This window comes from Chenopodium quinoa, unplaced genomic scaffold (genome assembly GCF_001683475.1).
Source record: "Chenopodium quinoa cultivar QQ74 unplaced genomic scaffold, ASM168347v1, whole genome shotgun sequence".
NCBI classification, from domain to species: domain Eukaryota; kingdom Viridiplantae; phylum Streptophyta; class Magnoliopsida; order Caryophyllales; family Amaranthaceae; genus Chenopodium; species Chenopodium quinoa.
Genome location: NW_018742484.1, coordinates 2,152,393 through 2,172,033, shown reverse-complemented (window position 1 = coordinate 2,172,033; position 19,641 = coordinate 2,152,393). Strand labels below are relative to the sequence as shown.

At 40.4% G+C, this 19,641-nt stretch overlaps 2 protein-coding genes across 4 annotated transcripts; both read left to right on the top strand.

Annotated features, from left to right (window-relative positions):
- Positions 1 to 20: 20 nt before the first annotated feature.
- Positions 21 to 1,346, top strand: LOC110719747. Its single transcript, XM_021898739.1, has 2 exons — positions 21 to 1,064; positions 1,152 to 1,346. Exons 1-2 carry the CDS (start codon positions 21 to 23, stop codon positions 1,344 to 1,346), a joined length of 1,239 nt encoding a protein of 412 aa, XP_021754431.1.
- Positions 1,347 to 3,550: 2,204 nt separating this feature from the next.
- On the top strand, positions 3,551 to 19,420 carry LOC110719362 (beta-amylase 8-like). 3 transcript variants are annotated; one of them, XM_021898277.1, is made up of 11 exons: positions 3,551 to 4,201; positions 6,595 to 6,816; positions 6,915 to 6,995; positions 7,270 to 7,473; positions 14,027 to 14,221; positions 14,314 to 14,478; positions 15,103 to 15,167; positions 15,448 to 15,697; positions 17,498 to 17,710; positions 17,895 to 18,114; positions 18,915 to 19,420. In XM_021898277.1, the coding sequence occupies exons 1-11, from the start codon at positions 3,737 to 3,739 to the stop codon at positions 18,950 to 18,952; spliced, it is 2,118 nt and encodes a 705-aa protein (XP_021753969.1). In that variant the 5' UTR covers positions 3,551 to 3,736; the 3' UTR covers positions 18,953 to 19,420. The 3 variants fall into 3 exon arrangements, with proteins under 3 accessions (XP_021753969.1, XP_021753971.1, XP_021753970.1); XM_021898279.1 differs by lacking the exon at positions 7,270 to 7,473; XM_021898278.1 differs by lacking the exon at positions 15,103 to 15,167 and having other exon boundaries at positions 3,552 to 4,201; positions 15,437 to 15,697.
- Positions 19,421 to 19,641: the final 221 nt, after the last annotated feature.

Below are 19,641 nucleotides of genomic sequence, written 5' to 3'. Positions count from 1 at the left end.
TATGCAGGAAGCAACTGTCAATGCAAAAGAAAAGGCAAATTGTAGATGCACTATTGGTGAAAATGAACAATGGTAGATTACCTAGGGGTCACTTGAAGCAGTTATCAACTCAATTTAACATACACAAATCAACAATAACAAGAATATTCACAGATATAAAGAAACAACTGGCAGAAAGGGACTTGATTGATGTCAGGACTAAAAAAATTGGCAGAACAGGGAGAAAGCCAATGGAAATTTCTGATGAAATTCTACAGTCAGTCCCATTACATTTAAGGCAGACTGAAAGGAGCTATGCAGGAGCACTGAAGATCAGTCATAGCACAGTTCACAATTTGAAGAGGAGAGGAAGGCTAAGAACATACACAACCTGCAACAAACCAACACTGTCATCAGACCATAAGGTGGCCAGACTAAGATGGATTTTGTCACACATAAATCCATTTACAAGAAATGAGGACCCCACATTTGTTGACATGAGGAAGGTCATACACTGTGATGAGAAGTGGTTCTACTTGAACCCTGATAAAAGGAGGTTTTATCTACTGCCAAGTGAGGAGGATCCTTACATGGCACTTCAGTCAAGAAGATTCAAGCTCAAGGCAATGTTCATGGTAATTATAGGGAAGCCATTATATGGCATAAATGGAGACATGTTACATGATGGGAAGTATGGCATCTTCACATTCACTGTGCAGCAAGTAGCACAGAAATCAAGCAAGAAAAGGGCAAAAGGGACTTTGGAAACAAAGGCACTCCAGAATATAAACAGAGAAGTTATTAGGGAGATGCTGCTCACAAAAGTTATCCCAGTCATCAAGTCAAAGTGGCCAGAAAGTCTGGCCAAGGATGTGGTAATCCAATGGGACAATGCAAGGCCTCACCAAGTTCCAAGGGATGCAGAGTTCATTGAAGCTACTACCACAAATGGCTTCAACATTCAATTTATTTTTCAGCCAGCACAATCACCTGATTTGAATGTGCTTGATTTAGGGCTGTTTAGGTCTATACAATCATTGCAATATCAGTCTTTTCCTAAAGACTTAGATGAGCTAGTTCAAAAGGTGTAAGACTCTTATGACACATTCAATCCAGAGGTTAACAAGTACATCTGGGTTACTTTGCAAAATTGCATGATTAAAATACTGAAGGCAGAAGGTGGTAACAAGTACAAGATTCCACATATGAACAAGAAAAAGCTTGAGAATCTTGGCATTCTACCAGAAATAGTTGTAGTCCAGAAGGAGGTAGTAGTGGAGGCTGTGGAGTATCTAAACACTATGTTTAGGCCAGCTAATCAGGGCAATGAAGAAGTCACCGAAGAATTGGAGATGGATGCAGATTAGGGGACTCAATACAAGAAAAAGACAACACATGTACTGCCACACATAACCACTTACCTATGTAAGTTTGTTTATTTGTGTTTTATTTCAAATGTTGAAGTACCAAGTGGTTAGGTGTATTTTGTTGATTACAATTATCAAAACATGTAAGGCAGTATGTTGTAAAGTCTTTAGATTATGGTATGGTCTTTTGTAATGTACTTTCTTAATTACTCAAAGGTACGCTCTTTTGTACCCACATTTTAAATGGTAGCAATGAATGACAAAGACAGACAATTTATGGGGCCATTCAATCCATCAAAGGGGTTTATAGTCATTATTGAATACTACTCTAATGCACAAGGGTACCTCAACAACAACAGCATTATGCATGTTGTTGGAGCAATTCACTTGTGCTTAGTGAAATTCAATGGAGTCCCTTCATCATGTGGATTTGGGTAAGGTGAATGTCAAATCAAATTATGGGACTCAAAACAAACCAGGATACAAAACCTATTAACAGGGGACTCCTTGTAAGGGACTAACTAGGCAACAATGAACATGTAGAAGATACCAACCTCATCATTCATCAATCAAATCCACTTAGCCAACATACTCCATCCCAAGGAACAACAACACAATCATAGCCACACAACCAACATGGTCCATCCCCTTTAACAACAGAACTTTCAAACAACACACCCAACATCATACATCCCAATCAACAACAACACAATTAACTCAACACAACCAACCTCAAACATAACCCAATTAAATGGCAGTCAACAACAACACAATCAACTACACACACCCAACACAATACATAAGCCAACATAGTCCATGCCAATCAACTCACTTCCAAATCATCAACATAAAAATCACTACGAATTGGAGTATTTGAAACCCAGTACATTCCAACAAAAGAAGAGAACAGGCAATTCATACAATATCATTAAATAAACTCAACCAACCCTAGTATCCACACACGCATCAACCCAACAAATTACCAATAGTACACAACAAAATAACATAACCCTGGGTAACACCAAAAACCCTAAAACCCATCATGCAACCAGATCTAGTCAAACATTCCCACAACAACAACCAAACAACAAAGCAAACCAATACAGTATGGGAACAATCAAATAATTAAGGAAATTTTTTTTTAAAAAAAAATTAAAGAGTTAGGGTTAGGAAGAGTTACGCAAGGGTCAGTGCTCAGCCTCCTCATCAGAGGAAAGCACGACGAAGTCTCGATCCGGCAAACCCCGAATACGCCTCAGAGCCACCAAGGCCGCCTTCCTACGTGGCCTAATCTTCGCCGGTGGCTTGGAAGGCTTAGATCGGGCCTTGGGAAGGGGCGCAACACTGTCATCCTCACTTTAGGACCCCAGATCTACATGAACAACATCAAAATCAAGCTTTTTTTGGCCACGGGACTCGCCTACACCCTCCTCCTTCGTTTTCTGCTCAGCCTCATCAATATTCTTCAGAACTTCCCCTAACGCCTTGAAAGTGGTCGGCGAACAACCGCTTGGCCCATCTTCATGCGCGTATAGGCGACGGAGAAAATCATCGCCTCTGTTGATATCATTAATGAGGGACTTGATAAAAGTGGCCTCGCTGTTGTCGTCGGTGCCAATATAGGCGTCAATTAGTGGATCAAGGTCATTCATGGAAAAGTGGGCCTCTGGTTTTGGAAGGTAAGATGAGGGAATGGGAGATGTCATGACGTAAACTAGAGAGGAAGGCGAAAGAAATGAGGAAGGCGACAGAAAGGAAGAAGGCGAAAGAAAGGAGGAAGATGAAGAACCAGATCTAGGGTTCTTCAGAAGACGAATCTAGATCAGTTTTAATCGGGTGGTTGGGAAGATGGAGAGTTGTGTCGGTTGGGAGGAATAAATGGAGGGAGTGATTAGATTAGGGTAATTTAGGTTAATGGAGTTAAGTGGGGGTTATGGTTAATAAGGGGTAAAAGTATTAAAATCTGAATTTTTAATTAAGGGTAATATAGTAATTTTCAGTGTTTTTTTTAACCCAAAATAGAAATAAAAGAGAAAGTTGCACATAATAGTGAGCGGACTAAAATGGCAAAAGTTGCACATAATTGGGTTTGGGGTTTGTGGTCTTAAAAAGAGTACATGAAAATATTTTTTTTATTAATGGTCTCATTCCATATTTGATAACGTGTCAAATATTTTAAAATGGATAAAAATGATAATTGTGTCAAGTATTATGCAACGGAAGAAGTATATATATTGTAGTCACAACTGATACATATATATAGTGATACAGAGTAGAAAAATAAAATAAAAAAAGTGGAGTAATTAGGCACGATCAAACAAAGTGAGTGAGGAAGTGCTAGAAAGAAAACACTCCAAACTTCACAGTTGATGACACCTAATTAAATCAAAATGAACGGCACCGGCGAAAACTCAACTCCGACAACCTTCGATCACCATGAAATCCAGCAAAATCCCCAAAATCCCAACCCCCAAATCCCAAACCCTAACCCTAACCCTAACAATTTCTCCCACTCAAATTCCCACCATTACCATCACATTTCTCAGCCCCAACAACAGCAGCAGAGCAACCGCCGTCCTCGAGGCTTCGCCGTCACCGCCGGAAATTCCTCCGGCAGCAGCGATGGTAAAGGGAGGAGAGAGAGAGAAAAGGAAAAGGAGCGAACCAAGCTTCGGGAGCGGCATCGGCGAGCCATCACGAGCCGCATGCTCTCCGGTCTCCGGCAATACGGGAATTTCCCACTTCCCGCTCGCGCCGACATGAATGACGTGCTCGCCGCTCTTGCTCGGGAAGCTGGTTGGATGGTTGAGCCTGATGGCACTACTTATCGATCTTCTCCTCCTCCTTCTCAGCTGGTTTGTTTCCGTTTTCTTCCTCATTTATTGTTAGTGGTGATTGAATAAAAATTGATTATGGTATATGGAACCCCAATTGCTGACTATGAGCATTAGTTATGATTTTTAAATGATGGTGTTAATTTAAGAATGCACAACAAAATCACGCGGTTGGTTGGTGCGTATTGATATTTGATTTAGTTTTCATTTATCAACCGTTGTCTCTGCATAAATAATTGGTGCGTAGAATTGTGTAAAAATCGAAACTTATTAACGAAGTAATATGCTTTGTATACTCCTAGGTTCCTTTTATTTGTTTTCTTGGTATTATTTGTTGGTGGCGGTTTTGAGTTGTCTTTGGTTGTTGAGTGAAAATCTGCAAAATTTGAGACTTGCAGTTGGAATAAAAGATGTTTGGGTGGTGGTGTGTACTCATCTTTGATTGGTTGTGGCTTTTGTTGGAGGTGTTGCGCTTTTGGTCTTCTAAAAATAAAGATTTAATCTGCAACGCATTGGATAACCTGATTGCTTGATGGATACTAAATGTAGCCTTATTAGAAGATAAAAATGGGTATTGCCTGTTAGGTGTTTTGTCCATGTTATATATGGGACATTAAAATAAATGAATAATTGATGGAATTCACGATGGTTTTGGCATCAGCATCTGTAAAAGTTGTAGGAACTTGAAGGTGACTTTTGTTTTGGTTTCTTGTTGTAGCAAGGCTCGTGCTGTCTTTTTATAATGAGCACAGACTGAGAATCTTGGCAATAACTTTATTTTTATAGAGAACTATCAGCTGTAGTACTTGTAAAGGAATTATACCTGATTTTGTATGGTATAATGACTGGCATTTACGGAAAGGACAAATTAAATGAAGCGCAAGGATTTCCTGGGATTTATGACTTTAGTGTGGTGAAAGTGATCAAGAGCTTAAGATTAAGGAATTAGGGAACAGAATGGAGAAAATGACAGCGAAGTTTTGTGCAAGGAGAGGGAAATATGGTGTTTCGGCACAGGAACATAATACTTGTGGAGATTTTGGTTCAATGTCACAATTAGGTGCTGGAAAGAGTATATAAATGAAATTATTGGAAATATATTAGTGATTTGTGGATTTAATACTTCTAGATTTCTTTGGGAAAAGTGTTGGCAACAACAAAACCAGAATCTGAGATGTTTCTTTATTTAGAAGTTTGATATCTGTAAGCTAATGCTGTCCAAAGACATCTTTTACCACCCCCGATTGATTAGAGTTGCCCCAAGCCCCCAAGGGATAAATGAAAATTTGTTTTTTCTCACTTTTTACCCTTGTTCAATTAGACCGGAAAAGAGCATATATTATGGTTAGACAACCTTACTACACTGAACTTGCAGATGATACAAGCTGATGATGTCTGTCCATATCCATTTCACTAACCTATAGTATGTATTCTCATTCTAGGTTCTTTGGTATTCAGTTCCATTTGTCTTTATGAACTTAATAAAAAAAGAAATCGGGGAAGAGAATTTACCAGTAATGGGATGTAATAGAAAAGGACTTCATCTGAGAGGTTGCTGCTTATTTTGTTCAGCTTTGCTTTTATTCTGTTTTGATTGGCAGTTTTCTGTTCCATTTTATATTCCGGTTTGCTGTTTTTGTTCTTGATTGACAGGTCATGACTCTTTTTCTTCTTTTTCAGTCTGTATTGTAAATACTGTTAAAAACATATGGATTGAAGCATGCAAATAAAATTGCCTATTGCTGTTTACAGTTGATTGCTGAGTCCAACCTGGTGGCTGTTCAGAACTGAATATTGAACGGGCCTGGGGAGCCTGAAGTATTATTAGTTTGCATTTGTTTATAATTTTATATGCTATGTTGTTATGATCATATCAAGATTGTTAGAATATCATTATGTTCCACTTAATGTGTAATTACTGGAGAAAATCTAAAAATACTACTTCCTCCGTAATAGTAATATTGCAACAACTGGACTTTTACACTATTTATTATGCTTGTTTGACCGCATATTATGATTAATATATTAAGTAAAATATATTCATGTGGGATCTTGTTAAATTTGTCTTGTAAAATACTTACACAATATCAACTTTTTATAATTTTTACTCTTATATAATTATACATATTTAACATATAAAGTGTGCTTTGGGATGCGTAATTTCATCTTTGTTGCAATATTAGTGGAACGGAGGAAGTATTACTTTTTGAGCAATGTCTCTTTTGTAGCACGCATTAGTTTCAATCACTCTTCTAGTGCAAAGGTCAATATTTGATCTGTTGGGTCTGTGCCTTATTGGCAAAGTCTTCCAGGTCTTTTGTCTGTGTCACTCTGTGAAGCTGAAAATTCCCTATGCATTTTGCTACAAGAATTACATGACATGTGGCATTTAGATGAATTAATTATGTTGACAGGGAGGGCTTCCTGTTAGGTCTTCTGAAAGTCCCCTTTCTGCTAGTTCTTTGAAGAATTGCTCCATGAAAGCATCATTAAACTGTCAGCCAGCAGTTCTTGGAATTGATGAAAATTTGTCACCAGCATCTCTTGATTCTGTCGTCGTTACAGAGATGGAAACAAAAAGTGAGAAATACAGCACGAGCAATATTGACTCACCTGAATCTTTTGAGGCACATCAGGTATCATACTACCTCTCACGATGCTTGTAAATGAATTTGCTTCTGGTAGGAGGAATCCCTGCCTTTTCTGTATCTGATAATGTGGTTTTATGGTTCAGTTGATACAACATGTTCAATCAGACTTTCGCGAGGATGATTACTCTGGAACCCCATGTGTTCCTGTGTATATTAAGCTCCAAGTAAGTGATACAGGGTTTTGCCCCTTTTTTGGTTGCATTTTTTTTGCTTATTCATTGATTACTTGCTGTGTTCCTTGACTTAATATTATTATGTCCTATCTGTTTTGTTTATCTTCTACTGATCAGATCGAATCTCTGGCTTAAGATATTATGCATTGGCCTTTGCAATAGCTTTCATTTCCTTTACAATATAGTTTCTGATTAAACTCTCGACGGTTATCTGATTATCTACATGTAATATAATTCTTGTATTCTATGGGCTTAACTATGCTAGAGTGGCATCGTCAACAGTTATTGCCAGCTTGTTGATCCTGACGGCATTAGACAGGAGCTAAAGCATCTGAAATCATTAAATGTGTATGGGGTCGTTGTAGACTGTTGGTGGGGAATTGTTGAAGGATGGACTCCACAGAAGTACATGTGGTTGGGATATCGGGAGTTGTTTATGATCATCCGAGAATTTCAGCTAAAAGTGCAGGTAGTTGCAGTTTTCCTTGAATTTTTTCATCATCATTATGCTGTTGTCATAATCTGAACCTTGTCTGCTATAGACTAGTGAAATCGAATAATTGATTATAAGAGAAAATCAGAAAACAGGGGAAAGGTTGGATATTTTTGATTGATATTTGAAGATAACGGCTACAATGGCAATATAGCTAAAGCTACTTCCTTGAGGACTACTTCACTACGCTACTACTACACTACTTACTACTTTCTCCAACAACATGAGAAACACTGTTACATTGCTCTTCCCTTATATACCAAGCTCTTCACCCTAACAAAAGTGCCCTAGTCATTAAAGCTTTTGTCATGTACTGTAACAAAGTGACTGCAGCCCCTTTGCCACACTCCTTAGTGGAGCATTAAACTTGCTTGTCTTCTTGTTGCTACACTTGCTGCTGTTCCTGATCTTGCCTCTTGGCCTGTTGTTTGTGCCTCCTTTCATACACCCGAATAGGCTGTTGAAGTGGATCGACCCGGTTCATAGCATTACTCCCCTCCCGGACATTCACCTTGTCCTCAAGGTGGAAAGATGGAAATCTGAGATTAATCATGTCAAAGTCCTTCCAAGTGGCCTCAAAATCAGGTGACCCATGCCATTTGAGTAGTACCTCAGTGCGGACCTTTCCCTCTTCTTCTTTTCTTCGCACTCCTAGAACTTCTTCCGGTTCCACTATGAGTTCCAAATCAGCAGAGAGCTGGGTAGGAATGGTAGGATTGACTGGTGTATCCCCTATTGCCTTCTTCAATTGTGACACATGAAAAACCGGGTGCACCTTGCTCTCCTCTGGCAGTTTCAAACGATATGCCACTTTGCCTATGCGTTGCACTACCTCAAAAGGCCCGTAAAAACGAGCAGCCAACTTCTCAAAGGGCCGTTTGGCGATTTTGTGCTGTCTATATGGCTGTAGTTTAAGAAACACCCACTCGCCCACCTCAAATTCCACTTCTCTTCGCGAACCATCAGCATTCTCCTTCATAATTTGCTGTGCACGTTTGATGTTCATTCTGAGCTCATCCAGAATTAAATCTCTTTCCAGCAGCCCTTCTTCCAAACTCTTCACTACAGTCGAGCCCTCTTTGTTCTTCCAAATTGCAGGTGGGTCTCTCCCATACACAACTTTGAATGGGGTCATTTTAGTTGTCGTATGGGGTGAGGTATTATAAGAATACTCGGCCCAAGGAAGCCATTGCGCCCAAGTTTTGGGTTGACTCGCCACAAAACACCGAAGGTAGGTTTCAAGGCACGTATTAATCACCTCCGTTTGGCTGTCCGTTTGGGGGGTGGTAAGAAGTACTTTGCTTGAGATGGGTGCCTTGTAATCAAAACAATTCCCTCCAAAATAGACTCATGAACACTCTATCACGATCAGATATATCGATGATGGAAAACCGTGCAATCAAACTATCTCCCTCACAAAGACATCTGCCACCTTTAGTGCATTAAAGGGATGGCGTAGCCCCAAGAAATGGCTATATTTAGACAAGTGGTCCACCACGACCAAGATTACGTTCACCTTCTTGTAGAGTGGCAATCCCTCTATAAAATCCATGGAAATGTCATGGGCTGTAGGAGACATGATGATTTGTTTCGCTGACATACTTCACAAACTCAAACATATTTCCCAACCTTCTTCCGCATCCGCCGCCAAAACCAATCAGTTGCAAGCCTTAGATAAGTCTTCACCTCTCCATCATGACCACCCATGGGAGTGTCATGGTACTCTTTGAGTAGTGTGGGAATAAACTTCGAAGTTTTAGGCACAACCATTCACCCTTTATACACTACTCTGTTGTGCCCCCTGCTCACTTGGATTCTCAGGGAGCTTTTGCTTAAGTGCATTCAGCCACGGATCCTCGGCTACCTCTCTTTCGAACTCAGCCCAATCCACTACTTGGGTTAAGATTAAAGCCCCAAACTGGACAGCACCCCCTCCTTTCTTTTATAGAGTGTCCGCCCCTCTATTAGAAGGCCCGGGTTTATATTGAATTTCAAAGTCCATGCCCATCAACTTCCTCATCCACTTTTGATATTCATTCCCTACCTCCCTTTGTTGTGTCAAAAATCTCAAACTTTGTCGATCGGTGCGAATAACAAAATGCCTTCCGAGAAGACAGTGTCTCCATTTCATCACCGCTAGACTAATAGCCATCAACTCCTTCTCATAAATGGATTTTGCTTGATTTCGGACCCTAGGAAACTTGCTAAAATAGGCTATAGGCTTGCCTTGTTGCATCATAACCGCACCTAACCCATACCCGGAGGCATAGGTCTCAATCACAAATTCCACTTGAAAATTCGGCATGGCCAACACGGGTGCGGAAGTCATGGCAACTTTGAGGGCTTTGAAAGCATGGCAGCTCCTAAGCCTTAACCGAAGTTATCCTTCTTCAATTGGCTTGTCAATGGTCCGGTAATTTGTGCATAATGAGCCACAAACTTCCGGTAGTAGCCGGTGAGGCCCAAGAAGCCACGTAGCTCCCTCAAATTGTCTCTTCCCACTCTACAATTGCTTTCACCTTGTCCATATCCATGACCACCCCGCTCTCCGAAATTTCTTGCCCTAACTACGCCACTTGCCTCTTCTCGAACTCACACTTCTTCCAATTAGCATACAAGCTATTCGTAGCCAATTTCTCAAGCACTACTCTCACATGTTCCTTGTGTTCTCCTTCCTCCCTACTATACACAAGGATATCGTCGAGAAACACCAAAACAAACTTCCTCTAGTAAGGTTTAAAAACCTCATTCGTAAGTGATTGGAAAGTGGATGGTGCATTCGTCAATCCAAAGGGCATTACGAGAAACTCGTAATGTCCCTCATGGGTGCGAAATGCCGTTTTGTGCACATCTTCCGATTTCACCCTTATTTGGTGATACTCGGACTTCAAGTCCAACTTAGAGGGCCACCTAGCTCCATGCAACTCGTCAAGCAACTCATCGATGACCGGAATGGGGATTTATCCGGCACGGTCTCTTTGTTTAATGCCCTATAATCAACACAAAATCGCCAACTTCGATCCTTCTTCTTCACAAGGATCACCGGGCTAAAAAAGGGGCTTGTAGAGGGCTGGATGATTCCGGCTTGAAGCATTTCTTGAATCAACTTTTCGATTTCATCTTTTTGAATTTGGGGGTATCGGTACGGCCTCACGCTAACTGGATCAATCCACCCTTTAAGCACTATAGCGTGCTCGTGATTTCTCTTGGTTGGCAGTCCCTCGGGCATCTCAAACACCCCTTGAAACTCCTACAGCACTTCGGATAGGAAGGTTGGTGGCCACTGTCCCCCTGCTACCTCCGTTTTCTCACTCTCCATCCTACTCAACTCCACCCAAATGCCTTGTTTCTCCTTGCATAAATCCTGACCAGTGCCTTCAGTGAGATTTGGGTCGCTTCCAACGAAGGGTCACTAGTGAGGGTCACCGCTCCAATCTTGAACTTCATTATATGCGACTTCCAATTCGTTGTTACTGATCCTAATTTCTCCAACCACTGCACACCAAGTATTAAATCCACATTTCCCTAACTTAAGAGGTAGAAAATCCTCTTTGATTGAGACTTCACCATTTAATTTCAACTCAACTCCGCTGCATACCCCTCTTCCCTTCACCATCTCACCGTTCCCCAACGCCACAGAAAATTCACCGCTTTTTGACACCGGCACCACCACCTCCGCCACTAGTTGGAGCGCAATAAAATTGTAGGTGGCTCCGAGATCAATCATTACCACCACCGATCTTCCCTCTAATTCCCCTCTTAATTTCATTGTCTTCGGATTAGAAATTCCGATGACTGGGCACAAGGATACCTCAACTTCCGCCTCACCCTCCGCGTCTTCTTCTAACTTTGCCGCTTCCTCTTCGTCCGCCACCGTAAGCACGCCCATTTCCTTCCTCCTACATCGATGGCCCACACTCCACTTCTCTTCACAACGATAACAGAGGTTTTTCGCCCTCCGTTCCTGCAATTCTGATTCTCTCAGCCGTCATGTGTAGGTGGAATTACGATTCTGCGAACTACTGGAAGTATTCGCCATGTTCACGGAAGCTTGGGATTCCAGAGGTTTGGTCCAAGATATTTGGACCAGTTGTGTGGTGGGGTACGCCATAGGTCTAGATTAGCCCAGATCCGCCGCCCTTGTTGAGGCTAGGTGGGTCGAATGAGTTTTGGGCCAGCCCAAATTTTAACCCACCTTGATGGGTTTTCTTAGCTTGGCTGGACCCGATTCTTCTCCTCGATCCGACCCGTCAACTCCATGGCTCCTTCCAAATTAAACGGGTTCAAACATCCTCAACACCTTTTTAATCTCTCCCTTAAGCCCATTAATAAACTGACCCAACATTAGAGTTTCAGGTATACCCTCCAACTAGCTCGATGTACTTCCTCCTATACTCCACCGTCCCAACCTGCTTTACCGCAAGCCATTGTTCATATAAAGACCTAGCATGAGACGGACGAAACTCATACAGTGGCCTTTGCTTGAGATCTGCCCACCCCATTATTGGCCTCCTCTTCTTCTCCCATTGAAACCACTTGAGTGTCGTCGTGTCCATCACTACCACTGACGCTTCCAACTTCTCCCTCTCTGTTAGTTGATAAAACATTTCTGCTCGCACTATCCAATTATCCGGTTCCTTCGAAAATAGGCATCTCCAGTTTCCGGTGCTTCCAGTGGCCGTCGCCGCCGCCGTCGTCGCCACCACCAGCCAGTTCCTGGGCTCGAACTGGTCCTCTTCGCCATGCCCTTCTCCACGCCTCTAAACCCTCTCACTGGAGTTCGGACCTCGTTCTCTCCTTGGGCTTAGCTATTTTCTCCGTCAAGGTGGAGAACCGGTTGAAATATTGGCGGTGGTCGATTAGCCTGAGCACCGGTTGCCGTTTTCCTCATCTCTTCCCGAAATTTCTGATTGTTTTCCTTCTCAATTGCTGCTAGCCTCTCATGGTCTGTTCAAAAGCGGTCGATTCTAGCCTCCAACCGAGTGGTGGTGTTGGCTAGAGCTTCCTCCGACTGCTTCCTCTCCGTCTCCAACGCTTGGGCCACGGCCGCATGCACCACCCTTTCGATGGCAGCTTCTTGCGAGTCAAACCTCCCTTTAATGGCTTTGAGTTGCGCTTCCTGGGAATCAAACCTCCCATCAATGGCCGTGAGTTGGGCTTCCAAGGTGGTGAGTCTCTCCTCGACTGCCTCCATCCTCACCGTGAGCGAGGTCACCATGATCGACCGCTCTGATACCACTTGCTATAGACTAGTAAAATCGAATAATTGATTATAAGAGAAAATCAGAAAACAGGGGAAAGCTTGGATATTTTTTATTGATATTTGAAGATAACGGCTACAGTGGCAATATAGCTAAAGCTACTTCCTTGATGACTACTTCACTACACTACTACTACACTACTTACTACTTTCTCCAGCAATATGAGAAACGCTGTTACATTGCTCTTCCCTTATATACCAAGCTCTTCACCCTAACAAAAGTGCCCTAGTCATTAAAGCTTTTGTCATGTACTGTAACAAAGTGACTGCAGCCCCTTTGCCACACTCCTTAGTGGAGCATTAAACTTGTTTGTCTTCTTGTTGCTACACTTGCTGCTGCTCCTGATCTTGCCTCTTGGCCTGTTGTTTGTGTCTCCTTTCATACACCCGAATAGGCTGTTGAAGTGGATTGACCCGGTGCATAGCATTGTCTTATTTCTACTATGTCCTTAATCTGCCTTGATCAATATCTACAAGACTACATATACAACAAAAACACAATATATCTCTGCTGCAAGCATGGGTCTGTAGAGGTTTCCCCTGACTAGTGTAGACTGCAGAAGAGGCTTGTCTTGAAGACCCATAATTGTTATGCTTGAAAGAGGGGGAATGTATGTTTGGATCACTGCTGTTAATTTTATTAAAGTAAAGCTGAACATACCTAAGTAGTAATAGTTGAAGGAAGATTGCTGTAGCTAATCTGAATTTTTTTGGGGCATAAGTGGATGGTATCTCTAGCATTTCAGGATTCACAAATCTCTGGAATAGGCAAATGCGTATATTTGATGACCACATTTATTTTAGATTGGCACCTTCAGGGGTTTTTGTTGTTTGCTGTGCTTAGATGTTCATATAACGTCCCATTCTATATTCTACAGTACCCCTTCACTCCAATCTGCTCCTTGCATAATGAAAACAAAAACAGTTATCTCATAAAATTAGGCTTGGGTTACGATGCTACACTTTGTGCTCTGAGGTTGCAAACTTGCAACATCAGGAGGTGTTCATGTTACAATCTGCCTTCTAATTTAAGGGGCGAGATTCCAGTTCCCTATTCACTTGTTATGCCTTAGGGTTGAACGGTTTGTAGGCTATCAGGGTGATGTCTGGGCTCTTTATATTAGACATATTCTACCCTGCAACCTCGTCCTGCTACTTTGCATTTGAAGGTGATGCTCAATGTATCTGGTTATTGTAGCTAGCAGTGATAGATTATCCAGAAGCCATCTAACTCTATCCTATAGCAACTGAATCATGAAATTTCTGAAGGTTGTGTTGGCCTTTCATGAGTATGGAGGAAGCGATTCTGGTAATGTTTTCATCTCACTCCCTCACTGGGTCCTAGAGATTGGGAAAGACAACCAAGACATATTCTTCACAGATCGCGAAGGACGGAGAAACACTGAATGTTTATCATGGGGCATTGACAAAGAACGAGTATTAAGAGGAAGAACTGGTATCGAGGTAATCATCTTGTTCCTTTTTTGTTTGTTTTAATAAGAGGAAGGCAGAACAATTTGTAACTTACCTCAATAGCATTCTGAAACAAACTGTAGGTTTACTTTGATTTTATGAGAAGCTTCCGTTCAGAGTTTGATGATATATTTGGTGATGGTCTTATCACTGCTGTTGAAATTGGTCTAGGAGCATCAGGGGAGCTGAAGTTTCCTTCTTTCCCAGAAAGATTGGGATGGAGATATCCTGGTGTTGGTGAGTTTCAGGTATATATTTGCTGATGCTGACTCTGTCCTTAATGCATTTCTTTAGTTTCTGAGTAATTCGTCTTAAGTAACCAATAAGGTTGAGTCTGGAGCGGGAATAAGCATCTCCTTGTTATGGAATTAGTGGCTTGTCTCAGGCAGGCGAACTTTGCAATATCATTAGAAAAATTTCATACTTGAAGGGCCCTTGTATTAGTCTCTCTGAAGTCTAAGTCAAAGCTTGGAAGTGACTAATTTTCATGCTAGAATAATGACATTGCTTTCATTGTGATGGCTCCATAGCTCATAGATTTATATTTATATGTTGAAGAAAGATTGTTATAGATTTGCAAGATTTCTTGTTATGGAAAATTCTTGAGAATTTCTTTATCGGGTTATGGTTCTCTCATGTCATCTGCTGCTATTTCAGTAGTTTGCTGTGCATGATCATCCTTTCTGGAAGGAACCTTGTATGAAAGGTTTGCTTCGATCTGCCCCTGTTAGACTATATCATCCTTATCAGTAGGTTTCTTTTACATCGGCCACCTGAAGTAATTATCTTCAATATTTCAATCTTACAAGAATTTAAGCCATTTAAGATGTGGATAAGACATATAAAGCACCATTAATGTATCAAGTGCTCAGGCCATACTGTTGGTGAGTCCTTGCAGAGCATCTTTCGACTTCTTGCATTGGTGCCACCGTGCCAGGTTAGTTGCATTGGCCTTTTATGCTTCCCAGGAAATAGTAATGTTGAAGAAAATTTTATGTCACACTTCTCTTTATTGTGAAACTACCATCTCATTTATTTACTACACCTGTATAATATTGTGAAAGCGTCTAGCTTTGAATGTATCCAAAGTTTGCTACGCTACATTCAATTAATGACATACTCGTGCCTTAATTTTATTCGTATGCTCATCTCAGTTTTCTTTCTCCTGAAATCAACCTGGACATGTGACCAAAAAATTTGATTCAGTGTTATGACAGATACTTGCAACAGAATTTAAGGAAGGCTGCAAAATTGCGTGGCCACTCATTTTGGGCACGGGGCCCTGATAATGCAGGGAATTATAATTCAAGGCCACCTGAAACTGGGTTTTTCTGTGAAAAAGGTGATTATGAAAGCTACTTTGGACGTTTTTTCTTGAACTGGTATGCGCAGATGTTGATAGACCATGCTGACAATGTATTATCATTGGCAAGCCTTGCATTTGAAGAAACACAGATTGTTGTTAAGGTAACTTTCTATTGTATATCCCCTGTGCATAATAAGCACAAGATGTTTTTGTACCTTTTTGCTTTTTAAACTCTTCCCCTTTTAAGCTTCTCTAATTTGACTTCAGATATATTATTGTTGACTATATCCATACCCTGCGGGCCTATACTAATACTTTGAGCCTGGGCCTCTATTCTTTGTAGCTGTTGTAGAGCACTTGAATTTCTTCTCAGTCTAGTATGATTGAAATTACCACAATGCTCACTGATGGCTTTACACTTTGCATTTTGATGTAATCAATAAGGTTGAGTCTGGAGCGTTAAGTAAGAAAACGATCGTGATGGAGTCAATAAGGTTGATCTCACTGGATTTGTCCCTGGCCTGTATTGTGATTATTATAAAATGCTACTGTGTATCAAGTGATAAGTTATTGATTGATAAATGTTTGAGTATTTTTTATTTCCTGGTCCGTGGACTCGTGGAGTCTTGTGCTGTGTTATCGAGTGCCCTGAACTATGTTACTTTGACATCCTGTTGTACATCACTACATCGGGTGTCGTGTGTCAGATCTTCCGACACTTTGACACGGCACCCAAATATATAGGAGTGTCATGAATCTACTTTTTAACGATTGGAGTGTCCTGTTCTTGATCAATATCTATTGGGCGTTAAATTTTATTCCTAGGGTTAGGAATAGAGCAAATGCTTTTTCTAGAATAGGGCATATTGATCTGTCCCACTTCCGCTTTGTTTGGATAGCAAAGAAGGAAGGAAAGGGAGGGGAGGGAAAAGAAAGGGAGGGAAAGGTGAGCTCCATTTTCCCTCCAAATCTCTCCAATTTTGGAGGGATTATGCTTATTAAAGAGAGGGAAAATGGACCCCTCCCTCTCCTTTCCCCTCCCTTCCCCCAATCCTTTACCCAAACAAGAGAATTTTTCCCCTCCCTTCTTTTCTTTTCCTTCCATTTCCTTCCAGCCAAACAAAGTATAGGAGTAGATAATTCAAATGATGATGTTTGACTTGTTTATGAATAGGATGATGTGCTTTTGATTGAGATTACAAGGTTTCATGCAAAAGTGGATTCATGGAAGGCATTGTTTCCATTTGGGGTTTGATAGCTGTATGTAACATCAAAGTCCATTGCGTTTGTGGAAGCACATGCATGCGTGTGTATGGTGCGGTGCAGTGCTGCATTTACCTGTGGAGGGTTTCTGTTATTCTGTATGCTTATATGGTTCAGTGAACTGGATTTCTCATGCCATCTATTATGCGAGTTGAGGAAAGGGGGAGAGTAGAATCAGGGATTGTAGCAGATGTAACAACCAAACCTATCTTAGTTAAAAAGTGATAAAATTTGCCACATGTGGTGGCTGACACGAAGCATTCCATGTGATGTTTCAAAATGTCCATAGTTTCTAAAAGTCCAAAACTTGAGCACCATATAGAATTCTCCCAAGGGGAACAAAGAAAGCTCCTTTGAGGCATGATAAACTTATAGATTACTGCTACTATAATACAATGTTGAATTAATTTTTTTTTTCCGTGATTTTTTGGAGTGGAGTGCCCTTCTCTTTACCCAGTAATTAATTTTCCATGTCATTCAAGCTATCCATGACATAAACAAGCTATCAAATTGGTCTAGAGCCTTCTAAAAATTAACTTTGAACATGCACTTACTTTACCTTGATGCATAATATGTGAAATAACAAGGCTCGACTCCAAAGTCCAAAGTTTGTGTCCAGACACCTGCATTTCAAGTTTATTTCACATACAAAACCCCAAGTAAAGAAATTATTTGATGGATTGGCAATCCTTTTGCAGATTCCAGCAGTCTATTGGTGGTACAAGACCCCTAGCCATGCAGCTGAGCTTACCGCAGGGTACTATAACCCAACAAATCGGGATGGATACTCTCCTGTTTTTGAAGTTCTCAGAAAGCATTCTGTGACAATGAAATTTGTGTGCCCAAGATCCTATATTCATTGTCGGGAAAATGATGAGTCATCTGCTGATCCTGAAAGTTTGAGTTGGCAGGTGATTGTTTTGCCTTCTTCATTGGCAAATTAAGCGGTCAAGTTCATTATATGGCATCCAGATGCACTACTGTGATTTCCATTAGTACTTTAATGATATAAAATCTTAGTAGCTTCCACTTTTGTATTAAATAATTAAACTATTATAACATATACAAGATCTGAAATACACACTGCTTTAACAGGTATTGAATACAGCCTGGGACTATGGTTTGACTGTTGCTGGTCAAAATGGTGATCCATGTTTTGACAGGGGAGAACACGTAAAAATGGTTGAGACTTCAAAGCCAAACAACGATCCTGACCGTCGCCATTTTTCATTCTTTGTGTTTCAGCTACCATCTCCTTTTGTGCAGAGAACATATTGTTTCTCAGAGTTGGACAATTTCATCAAAAACATGCACGGTAATTATTCTTGATAACTCAGAGCTGGCATAATTGACCTGACCAAAATGGAATTTGAATGTGATTTATTCCCGCAAAACCAAAGTGATTAAATCCAAATGACCAAAAAATTGGCATTAGACTTGCACCACTGGTTTATGGCAAATAGAAATTTTTGTTTTTTTTTTGGAATTATTATATATTTGTATGTAGTATTACTAGTATAAGTCTAAGAAAATTATTCTTCCATATCCATCAGGGTCTCAGTGGACTGTTTACAATTTTCAAGACACATGACTAACCAATACTTCCTGAATTGAAAGATACATATCTGACCAGTACTTATAGTGGCTGCACTGAGATTACGTAAAACCTATATAAGAATGAAGGACTCTGTTTCTTTGAAATTTGAGGGATACAGGTAGGTTAGGTATGACGATCAATGATGTGATTGCACTGAGATTAAAAAACACAATTGAAACTACTTCAGTGTTATGATGTGATTTGAGTTGCAGGTGCTTCTCTTGTGAAGTTGTAGTTATGTGAGTTTAAGGGTAAAGCAATGTATCCTGTGGAGTTGAAGTTATGTGAGTTTAAGGGTAAAGGAATATATCTTGTAGAGTTGTAGTTATGTGAGTTAAAGGGTAAATCATTTAATTTCAAGTTCAATTCAATTGAGAGTGCTTTCCTCGCCTATCATCTGTAAATTATGAATTATTACCCATTATTTATTTATTTTTTAATTTTTTATTTATTTATTTATTTTTATTTTTTTACTTTCATTCTTTGTTGACCTGCTGTAATGGTTGATTTTCCCTCAGGAGAAAATGGATGTCATCAAGAACCTGCTCAAGTCTAGTGTAAGGACTCCTTGAAATATGTCTTTTTAAGATGCCTGATTTGAACACAACCTAGCAAGCTTTCCTTGGAGCTCCTCCTTTGAAGATACTTTGCTCGAACACAAGCTAGCTGCTAGCAAGCTGAGATTTGGTTAGAAAACATGGTATGATCACAGTTGCAAAGTGCTGATGTAGAAGTGTAGATCTGAGGTGATGTGAAACAATATTTCAAGGAATGAAATTGAAAGTTTTCAAGTACACAAAAGCTAAGTCAGTCTTCTGTTTGGTTGGCCTGAACTATTTGTGTCTGAAATTTCTTTTTTCATACATGTCTTATACATCATTCTTCATCCTCCAGTAATTAGGAGTGTTACATGACTACATTCTCTTCATGAAATACCATGAGAAGATTAACTATCAACTTCCATGATTAAAGGATCACAATAATCTATAATTATATACGAGTAGGATTCTTCCCCTTTCTGTAACCATTATGTTCCTTAGAATCACCGTAGTGTAAAAATCCATTTGACTAATGCTCCATAGCCTCCATTTGACAATAGTATCTTTTTTGGATAGATCTTGAATGGTTGTCTAAAGCTTCTTCAAATAGGCTTAATAGAATAATAGCTCATAGATTCCAAAGCTTTTCCACCAAAGGCTTTGATTAAATATTGAGTCCGATGAACACAAATCCTTGGCTTGATTA